General features: G+C 29.0%; 2 protein-coding genes across 2 annotated transcripts; both read left to right on the forward strand.

The window, feature by feature from the left end:
• The first annotated feature begins 63 nt into the window (after positions 1 to 63).
• Positions 64 to 1496, forward strand: LOC112736903 (uncharacterized). Its single transcript, XM_025786573.3, has one exon. It carries the CDS (start codon positions 352 to 354, stop codon positions 1246 to 1248), a length of 897 nt encoding a protein of 298 aa, XP_025642358.1. The 5' UTR covers positions 64 to 351; the 3' UTR covers positions 1249 to 1496.
• A 4124-nt stretch (positions 1497 to 5620) lies between these two features.
• Positions 5621 to 7854, forward strand: LOC112732527 (S-adenosyl-L-methionine:benzoic acid/salicylic acid carboxyl methyltransferase 3-like). The gene is made up of 4 exons (XM_025781276.2): positions 5621 to 5731; positions 6323 to 6727; positions 6945 to 7184; positions 7429 to 7854. Exons 1-4 carry the CDS (start codon positions 5621 to 5623, stop codon positions 7801 to 7803), a joined length of 1131 nt encoding a protein of 376 aa, XP_025637061.1. The 3' UTR covers positions 7804 to 7854.
• The last annotated feature ends 3748 nt before the right edge of the window (positions 7855 to 11602 follow it).

An 11602-nucleotide genomic window follows, 5' to 3' on the forward strand; every position in this document is an offset into this window, starting at 1 on the left:
AAAAGAAAGATAAGATTCCATTTCCACCCTATAAATAAAGAGCAAACAAGAGGAACTAAAAAAACCGTCTTCCAACAAATCAAAAAAACAGAGGAGCTCTGTTTCACTCACTCCATCACTCACTCACTCTTCACTTTCTTTGTTTTGTTTCTATGCTTCAAAGTGCAAGAACTGCCGCAGTGATTTCTCTCTTCTATGCTTTCAAATACATGTTTAGTCTCACTGCTATTCACAAGCTTCCATCCCCTTTTGAGTGAGAATTATTTTAAAAGATAAAAAAAAAAGTTACTTCTCTGTTAACCAAAAAAAAGCACTTTCATAATTCACATAGCTCTTAACACCTTTTGAGCAATGGATTCATTCAGTTTCCATAATCTTCAAGCTGAGAAAGCCAACGCAATCCTTAAGAATCGCAAGCTTCGAAGGATCACAGGCATATTACGCTTCCTTGAGGTGTGTGTTGTTCTAGTTTTGATCTCAAGGCTCTCTCTACGCCTCCCGGTTGCAGTTAAGACCTCGAGTGAGTACTTTAGGGACTTGTCCATGTTTGTTAACAATCCTCGGTTCGTTTTCCTCATTGGAAACGCAATCATCATCGCTCTTTTTGCTCAGTCGGGGCAGTTTTCGGCTCAAGGCTCTAGGAGAAAAGATTCGGAGGACGATCTTTACCAAGAATTTCTCCATAATGCAACAAAGAAACAGAAAGTTCAAGAAAAAAAACTAAAAAACAGAGCAAAACAGGGGATAGAAACAGAGGATCCCATCGAAAACATCAAAAATCAAGAAAAGGAGGGAATAAAAAGTGACGATAGCACAAAGAATAAAAGAATCAATAGAAACATGGTGAAACACCAAGAAAACAATGGGATATTTTTAAGAAAAGAAGCGAATTTTGGCTTAAGGAGCAAAGGAATTGATGTTGGAAATAACAAGTGTGATGTAGAGAAACAGAGCATGGAAACAGGGGAAGTGAATAATTGCTTGGAGATGAAGAAATATAGAAGGTGTCAAACAGAGATTCTCCCCCGTGCGAACCGCAACGAGCAACGAGGTGGCAATTTACGACGGTGTGAAACAGAGAAGAAAATCAAAGCTATTGTACATGCTCCTACTAAAGAGGAGGAAGAAGAAGGAGATTCATACCCTGAAGATAACATGAGCAATGAAGAATTTCGCCGCACCATTGAGGCCTTCATTGCAAGACAACAAAGGCTCCGAAGAGAAGAAGAAAATTACTCTCTAGCTTGAAACCTTTTCAATTTTGAACTTGAAAATAGGAGGGAAAGAAAGGGAAGATATTGTAGAAAATATGTAAATAAAGTGCTGAAAAAATGTATCAATAGGTTATTGGGGGTGTTGTAGTGTATGAGTAGGTTGTTAATCAAGTTTAGAATAATGGGATTATTTTTACTCCACCTATTATTGTGTAAATATTGTATAAATTTAGTGTATGAATAAGAGAATTAAAGCATGTATTCATATTTCATGATGGTAAATACCATGGTCCCTTGTCCAGAGATATTCAATTAGAATATTGAAATTAAAAAATTATATTATGAGTGAAAAATTACTAAACTAGATAAAGATTTATCAATTCCATTTAAGTTGGTCAAATAGTTAATTTAATTGTCTGCTTAAATAAATATCGAAGTTTAAATTTTGTCTTATGTATATATCAATTTAGGTGGAAACTCAGGTGCAGTCGACTTCACGTGAAGTTGATACTTGAAAGCCGTTAGATGATTTGACTGATTTGACTAAATTTTCATCTAACGCTCTCAAATATCAACTTCACGTGAAGTCGACTTCACTGAGTTTTCACCATCAATTTATTAATTAATAATAAATCTTTAAAAAAATTTAAATTTATGATAAATTAGTCATTAAGGGATACCATTAAAAAAAAAAAAAAAAAAAACAATGGTTTATCAATTCATAGTCATGTCATGAAGAGGGCATGCTGATTCTTTTTACGTGCAATAACGGCATGCATGTAAGAGCATTTCCCAAAGCATATGTCTTTCTCTATTTTGGGTTGAGAAGGAACTATTTAATACCTGTTTCTCAAATTCTTGTCTAAAAATCTTGTGTTATATTCTTTGATGCCAAAGTTGCCAAGTGGGTTAATTAAAATCCCTGACCTAAGGGGAAAGGAACAAAATTACGTGGATGAAAGCATTGTCACTTTGAACAGTCACTTCAATTGAAGTGAGGAGAATATTGGAAATAAAAAGGTATATGAGTACCGAATATTTATAATCTTATTTCTAGCAAATTTTTCTTCTTGATAAGAAAGTTAATTTAATAAATGTAATGAGTGTCCTATTGAGCAGATATATTATCTTAAAATAAAAGTTTATAACATTTTGTCTTTTCACCAATCAAAACACTTCATAAGTATCTAACCCCCCCAAAAAAAATGTATAACTATTTATCATTAGTTGGATCTCAATTACGAAAACAAAATACATCAGTATTAGTCTTTAGAAAAATTAGTTCCTGAACACTAGTTATTGGTATAAAAAATACTTGAGACTTTTATTTCAAGATAAATTTTTAATATATGAAACCAGGGACGGTTTTATTTGTATTGGTGCAGGAAAAACTATTCCACTATAATTTAAAATTTTTTTGAATAATATAGAATTATAATATTTATTTATTTTTATTAAATTATTAAATTTGATTTTATAATAATTTTTTATTTAATTTAATTTTAATATTTAATAATTAATTTAAGAATCTTATATTAAATATGTATTATAATAATTAATTCTCAAAATTAAATAAAATTAATGTTTTTTTTTAATAATTGACTCTAAAAATATTATTTATCTATTGGTGGTTCTTCTTTTAAAATTAGTTTTAGTTTTTTCTATAATATACATTAATTAAAAGAATTTTTTCAATTATAAATATCATTAAGAGTTAATTCTATGCGAAGTAAATTTTTAAATAATTATTTTCTGACATATAAAAAAAGAGACATTTTAATTGTATTGTCAAACAAAAAAATATTCAATCTTTTCAAAATATAAAACCTAAATAAATAAAAATTTAAATTATATGTTATTATTTAAATCACTATTTTAATATTTTAATTTGTTAATTAGATATTTTAAAGATTAATAATATTTTTGTAGGTACCACTCCCACTCTAACAATTTTGCCTTATCATATTGCCAAACCAACAAGTACTTGATCAACCTTTACCTAAAAAAGCATTCTTTAAACCTTTAAGTACCGTCCTAACACTATATATGCATAAAAAATAATCACCCATATAAAATAATATTAAAATATAAAATATATATTAAAAATAAGTTAAATAATATATATATATATTAATAGTTAATTTTTTATATATACATAATAACTTTATTATAAAATTATTAACATGTTATATATATTTTATTATCATTATCAAAATTTTCTATATCTATCACGATATAAAACCTACTATGTTAACTTCTAATTAATTCAATACGTATGCCTTTGAAAATTTGTTAAGCTATTATGGGTGACTACTGAAATACTATTTCTCATTTTCTTACACATGCTAGATTTTTTCTCATATGTTTTTTATAGTTTTATTTAAATTTTATATGATGTGAGATCACGTTTTACAAGATTAATTAAGAGGAAAAAACAAGAAGATTAATTACTTTTGTCACCCCTAAAATTTTTATAGATCAATAAAAAATATTAATGTTAATATATTTCCTTTTTTATGAAAAAATACTGACTAGTAATTAACTGTTAAAATTTTAATCGGACAAAATAATTTTTTAGAGTAAGTATTTTTATAATATATTAAAATTTTTTATGACCAAGAAAAAGAAAAAGAACCAATTGAAAAAATAATATGTCTTTTAACTATAATCTTAAAATAATTAAGTGATTTCATTATACTGAAAAAAAGAGACATGCTATAACTTACCAACAAAAAGAATTGGTTTGAGTGATAACCAGTTTCGTGACCTGCATGTTGGAGCAAACAACCTTTGAGATTTGTGACCTTCCGTACACATACAATATTTCTGAATTACAGGCTGCGTAGCATGGAAAGTATATTAATGGTTCCATTGACAATTTTTAATTTTATTTATTACGGGTGACCATAAAATTCTACTATTTATTTAGTTCAATTAATTTTTGTCGCTGTTGATGTTGAACAATGACCATATATAGCCGAATGAAAAGAGTATATGCCTGTTACCATTAAGTTTTTGTAGAGCAAGAATAAAATTGCATTGCACTTTGCAGGTAGATAGATGCTACAAAGACTTTGTCAAAAATTGTGTAAATTAATAAATTTCATGTCAATTCTTAAGAAATGTTTGAATTAAAAAAAAAGGAGGATGCTCTTATAAAAACGCTTAAAACGTTTTTTTGTAAAGATATTTATGTGTCGCATTATTATTGGACGTATTAATGAACTGATAATTTTAAAATTTATTAACAAACTAGAATAAAACCGATCTTTTTATAACGATAACAATAAATCCAATTGTTATCAGATCTGGTCGAACCGACTAATTTACATAACTCACTTGATCATGATTTTTTTGTTTTTTTTTGTTTTTAAAAAAATTGGGGATATAATTGTTTTTTATCAAAAAATTTAAACATGATTCAGTTTAGATTGTGTAAATTGATTGGATCAGATCGGGTTTAATAATTATAATGCGGACAATTGGCTTTATTATTGTTGCTATAATAAATCGATTTTGTTCTGATTTAATAAAAAAAAATTATTAACCGATTTAATAAAAATGTCTAATAATATTATAACACATGTAAATGTCTTTAAAAAAAAGACATTTTTAATATCTTTATCGAAATGATCTCCTTACAAAAAAAAATGATGAGTTTAATATTTGATTTAATCATTACATTTTAAGTCCTAACCAATAAAACATCTAAAAAATAGCAGTTATTCTTACGTTATAACTCGATAAAAAAAATATATATTTTTCTTATAAAAGCACGAAGATAAAAAAAAGTAACCACATTTTTTTCTATAAGAATTTTTTTTTATTAACTTGAGCATTAAAATATATTTTTATAGTATTTATATTCTATATTCTTAGCAGCTAAAATATACAACCCTTAAAAAAAAAGTATAACTTCATCCAAAGTGAGTTATATCTCAAATAACTTATTAGGACAGTAACAATATTGTTGAGAACTCTTCAAGTTTTTAAAATTACAAAGGTCGAGCACTGAGACAATATCCCAAATGGATGAAAGGTTAAAAAAAAAATGCAAAAAAAATAAAATTACCAACCACAACCCTTGATTCTTCAACAAATTAAAATATTTGTTAGCGAAACTTTAATTTTTTATAGATAAATAAAGAAGTATTGTTAATGTTATTGCTTCCTTCAAGAGAAAAAAGTATTGCGTAAAGTTAAATGCCATACAATTAATAATAAATATAAAATACATTAAATAAAATTTTGGTGGTATGTCCTCTGTTATTGACAAATTGCAATTTTATTTATTAAGTAAGTCCTTTCATGTGTATATAATTTTAAACTTTGTCTTAAGATTAGTGCTATACATATGTGGTGTATGTTTTAGACTTTGATCATAAATATTTTTGAAGGTGCCACCAATGGCAACAAAGGAAGCACCTTACTTAGATGGAGGAATGGATACACAGCAAGTCCTCCACATGAATGATGGCATCGGAGATAATAGCTACGCTAATAACTCTTTGTTACAGGCACATAAATATTATTATTATTATTATTATATATTCTCTCTATTTCTCTATAAACTTTGTTCATGTCCCAAACTATTAGTCACTTGGTTAATTACTTGAACATGCATGCTTTCTTTTTTTAGTCAACTCTAAACTGATCTCTATTTTTAATTATAATATTTGTTTATTAGCTATTACTTTTTACCTACCCTTTTGAATTGTATTTTTTTTTACAAGTTTAGAAACTAATCGTTCTCAAAATTTGAAAATTTTTTATACTAACTAACCACTAACAAAAAGAAAAAATCAACTCCTAAGGTGGCAACTTTAAAAGTTTATGGTCCATTTTTATTGAAAAGTCTATTTTTATTTTCACTTTTTATTTTTTATTTTTTACACAATTTTAAAATAAAAATACTAAAATTAAAAATAAAAAAATAAAAACGTAAATCACAGGCACATTTTCACATAGAGCTAGTTCCAGAATGATATAGTTGTAGAAGAAAAATATCTTAATTGGGAGTACTACTAGTCCAATCGATCATGAATGTTGGTGATATTATTATGATTGTTATATTATAAGACACTAATATATGAATATAATGTTGACAGAAAAAGGTGATGATGAAGGCAAAACCCATATTAGAGGAGAATATGATGAGACTATACAGTATTATTCAACCTCAGTGTTTGATTGTGGCTGATTTAGGATGTTCTTCAGGACCCAATACTCTTCAGTTGCTATCTAATGTCATCAACATTATTGATACTATTACTTGTAAATTGAATCTTAAACTACCGGTTTTTCAGTTTTTCTTGAATGATCTATTTGGGAATGATTTCAATAGCATCATTAAATCACTCCCTCAATTCTTGGAAAGCCTAGAAGAAAATAAGGGACATAATTTTGGTCCATGTTTTATTAATGCAACTCCTGGTTCATTCTACAAGAGGTTATTTCCTGATAATTCCATACACTTGGTTCATTCCTCTTATAGTCTCCATTGGCTTTCTCAGGTAAGCCCAACAATATATTTTGTGCATTTTTATATGTTATTTAGTGCGTGAACAATAACAGGGGAGGAGGAGGTTTAGGGTTTAGGGTTTACTGTGAGACATGATTTTGTAAATTGAATAATAACAAATTAGATTTACATAATACTAGTACTTTATCGAACTAAAATCACATGCTATATAATTTTACTGTCATTATCATGTTTGTTTTGAATAACAGGCTCCAAAGGAGTTGGTTAATAAGGAAAATGCACACTTAACAAGCACAAGTCCTCCAGCAATGCACAGAGCATATCTTGAACAATTCCAGAAAGACTTTAAACTGTTTCTGAAATTACGTTCACAAGAAGTGGTGGCTGGAGGTGGAATGGTTCTCACTTTATTCGGAAGGGAGAATACTCGTGATATCAGAACTGCTTGGACCATAATTGGCACAACACTCAATGACATGGTCTTAGAGGTACATTATAACATGTAATCTTGTACAATTAGTAGTAATTTTGGTTTGTTTAAACATTATATTATAAAAAAAAATTTAAATATTTCTGAAATATCGGTATTTATGATATATGGTCCCACAAATACTTATATAGTATTGTTTAAGACTTAAAATGAGATGAAGTTAAAACTAAACATTAGAGATGCTCTTAATATTTTAAAATTTTACACTATATAATAAGACGTTGTAATGGTATTTGTTGTAGAATTTGATTGAAGAGATAAAATTGGAGTCGTTTAATTTACCATTATATGATCCAACAATAGAGGAAGCTAAAGAAGTAATTGAGGATGAAGGATCTTTCACCCTTCAAAGGTTGGAATCTGTGGTACTGGGTTGGGATGGCAACATAAATGAAGATGTTGATGATGAGAAGAATAAACTTGATATAAATAAGAGGGCACAGTTTATAACTAAATACACTCGAGCTGCTACAGAACCTCTTTTGAAGGCACAATTTGGAGAACAAGTCATGGACGAGTTTTTTCTCCGATTTAAGAATAAGATTTTCCAATTGATGATGGACGTTGAAATATTGGAATTTCCTAGTCTTGTAATATCACTCATAAAGAATGCTTGAAGGAATACACAAGAATATAGTCATATACTCTTCTTATATTATATTCGTTATTTTTTATCTGCCTTCTAAAATTGTAACGAAATAAAAACATTAATTAAAATAAAATTATGAGAGTTGGGATGTGGTAGTAGCTAGGTAGCCTTATATATATACATGCAATGCAAGTTGATGATGAAACTAACTAGAGTCTAATTACTTACTGAGCAAGCTAACCATGTGATGAGTTAAATGCAACTTTGTTTGAAGAATGATCCTTCACTCTTCAAAGGCTCCAAACTGTCGACATAAACGAAGGTGTTGATGACGAAAACAATAAACTTGATCTAAATATGAGAGTTAGGTCCCCAAGAAATTTATTATATATTAAAAACATTAATACATAATTATTAAATTTGATTGGGTATATATTTAATGAATTTTGCATAGGATATTTTCGTCCCTAAAATTTTTTTATTACATCCAGGGCTTAAATTTTATAAAATTAAGATATATAAGTCCATATTTTAGTTAGATCCGTTGTTTTTATTTAAATAAATAAGTCATCGAAAATGTGATAGAATTATCTATATGTCTTACTTTGATGGTTTTAGTTGAATTTGAGAGGAGTTGAATCAAGTTAGCTTTTTTCCTAATTCAACTAGTATCTACCCTCTAAACTTTTAACACCAAAGCTTAGCTTCTCCTAGTGCTGACCCAACTAGGAAGGAGAATCTACACAGATTCAGACTCACCAAGTGTTCACCCAACTTAGTAAAGGGGAACTAATCCTAGTTCAACAACTCAATACATCAGAAATCAGTGGTTATTTTGCATCACTCATGCCTTTTCTCTCTTGCCTTTTCAACCTCTCAATATTTGCCTTTTCAAAACAGAAAATGACACAAGACAGCCATAACACAAAGATCAGAAATTAAGCTCTTGTAGAAGAAAAATATTCCAGCTCAATGTTTGAGATGGTGCTCTGAATGTGTGCTCTCTTTTTCTTGCTTTGAAATGATGGAGTGAGGCTTGTTATATATTTTCATCTTGCCTTTATTTTTGCCTCTTCTATTTCCTTGTACCATCTGCTCGTTGGAGCTGTTCCTGCTGGCATGCAGTGTTTTTTTCATCCTGCTCCACTACCTCTGCTATCCGAAGAGCTCGACCACTACCTCTGTGGTCCTTGGCTTGGTTTTCTTCCTTGGCATGCACTCCTTTTTCATCCTTCTCCATAGCCCCTGCTGCTACTGCTCTTTGCTCATTTGTGTTTTGTTCAACCACGATCCAAAATGGTGCTCTGCTGATGTTCTTGGGTTAGTGAGGTGTAGCAGCTGTCCTTCTTTACTTTTACAGAGCCACACATATCCTTGTTTTTGTCCAGCTGTCCTCATTTGCTTTTAGCAAATATATAACCATTTATTTTGCTGAACGGTGCTATGAGGAGCATTGACTCTTTTACATGGCTGAAGTATATGCTAGTCTTGGACTGTGAAAAATTAATTAATGGGTTTGCCACAATAAAGCACACATTAAACAATATTGAGCTTTCAATCCAAATAAATGTTTGTCATCATAAATTAACCCAAAATCAAACTAGTTTAACATACTTTTATAAATTTTAAGAATTTCAATGTAATAAAATTGTCTTTGAAACAAAAATATTCGACACAAAATTTTTTAGAGATATATTTAAGTATATTTTTTTATTATTTTAATACAATATAATTTTTATTAAAAAATTAAATATAGGAAAAATAAATTTAGCCATAATTTTATTTGTAAATTTTATTATTTAAATTTAATTATGATTATAGGAGAAATTAACCCATATTATCAGCATAGAATGATGTTAACACGTGGCAATTTGGGAGCACTACGACACTTGGTTAATAACTCTTCTTGCTGTTGATGCTGTTCATTTTCCGTTTCTATTCCCGTGCTTAGTTATGATTAATGACACTGCTAAGCAAATTTTTGGTTAGTTATGATTAATGACACTGCTTAATATGTATATCATTTATTCAATTTTTATAAGTAAAAGAATTTAAAAATGATTAATATTTTTTAATTCTTATACAATAAATTTAATTAATATATATAAAAATTAATACAAAAAAAATTGAAAACTATCCGTGACAATCGGACTATGCTATACATTCAAATATTTTTTTATTTAAATTTTATTCAAGTAGATCTAACACTAACAAAAACCACTCTCATTAAAAGAACGTCATTACACACGCTTATCTTCTTCTCCTCCCCCATGCCTCCTCTTCTTCTTCTTCCATCATGCGCTTCTTCTTCTTTCAAATACACGCATATGTCATCTCCTCCTCCTCCTCCTTCTTCTTCTACTATTTCGTTATCGTCATCACCAATAATATCAACATTTTGCTAATGAATTATTTTTTCCAATCGAATTGAATGGAATGCAATTGTTAAATTGAATCGAATTGAATTGAATGGACGCAAGTGTTCTGAATCTGAATTGAATTGAATTGAATTGATAATCTCTAAATTGTAGGCAGAGGTGTTTTGAATTTGATTTTATATAATGAATTATGTTTCGTTCATTAAGTACTATACAATTGTTTCACCATGAGTACGTGTTCAGTTCATTCTACACAAAGATGTTTGAATTTGATTTTATATAATGTATTATGTTTCGTTCACTCAGTACTAAATAATTATTTCACCATGAATACGTGTTCGGTTCATTATGCAGAAAGATGTTTGAATTTGATTTTATATAATGTATTATGTTTTGTTCACTCAGTACTAAACAATTGTTTCACCATAATAACATGTTCGGTTTATTTTTGTTTTGCATAATTCAAAACTCTTCCTCCTTACCTTATACTGCTTCTTCACCAGGGAGAGAAGGAGGAAAAGACAAAAAAAATATAGCAGCAACAACAACAAAAGAATTACGATAAGGAAAAAACCCGTGAAGAAGAATAAACGCAAAAAAGAAAGAGGAGAATGAGGAGGAGGAACACGAAGAAGAAGGCGAAGAAAAAGACGATCCGTGCGTAAATGAGCGTGAAAAGAAGAAGCGCGGAGAAAAGAGAAGAAGAAGAGAAGAAGCGTGAGGAAAGAAGAAAGCGGAAAAAGTACGTGATCTAAAATTGCTTGGATGAACTTAAATGCCGAAATTGTTTGAATGTAAAAAATATTTTTGACAATTATCCTAAAAGATAACAAGATTTCTGACAAAAATAATTCGTTATTCTAACGGGCATTTAATAAATAATTAACTAATTAACATGTCGCGCACATTCTATTAACTTAAGAAAGAGATCATTCACAAAAAAAACTAACCAATCTACATAGTTAAAAAAAAAAAATTAAAACCTCGTGATCCTTCAAAAAGGTTATCAAATGACGGGTATTCACTCTTAGGGAAAAAAAAAACACATTGCATCAAGTTACATTATTCCATATAAATAATTTGCATTAAAAACAAATTTGGTATATCCGTATATGGCTTAGCTTCTATTATTGACAATTTGCAATTCCATTTTAAGAAAAGTCCTTTCATAGTTTTGTATGTGTGCATTTTTATTTGTTTTCCAATAAGGACGCATGAGTTGACTTTGTTTAATTTCACGTGATTGGTTGATTCCTGTTAAAGAGTACCACCCGCGCTATTCACATGGCTATGTTTTTTATTTTGTCTATATGGCTCATAGGTTCAACTAGGGTGTGCATCATCCCTCCCGAACATTTGATCTGGTCTGAATTTAATGACTAATTTGATATGATTTTATTGAATTTAAGGTTGGATAAGGATCTCAAAAATAAATTTGGTCATTATTTT

This window comes from Arachis hypogaea, chromosome 13 (assembly GCF_003086295.3).
Source record: "Arachis hypogaea cultivar Tifrunner chromosome 13, arahy.Tifrunner.gnm2.J5K5, whole genome shotgun sequence".
NCBI lineage: Eukaryota > Viridiplantae > Streptophyta > Magnoliopsida > Fabales > Fabaceae > Arachis > Arachis hypogaea.

Coding starts and splice junctions, on each gene's coding strand:
- LOC112736903 (XM_025786573.3), top strand. CDS start 352: ATGGATTCATTCAGTTTCCATAATCTTCAAGCTGAGAAAGCCAACGCA.
- LOC112732527 (XM_025781276.2), top strand. CDS start 5,621: ATGGCAACAAAGGAAGCACCTTACTTAGATGGAGGAATGGATACACAG. Junction 5,732..6,322: donor CTAATAACTCTTTGTTACAG/GCACATAAATAT, acceptor TAATGTTGACAG/AAAAAGGTGATGATGAAGGC. Junction 7,185..7,428: donor TCAATGACATGGTCTTAGAG/GTACATTATAAC, acceptor TATTTGTTGTAG/AATTTGATTGAAGAGATAAA.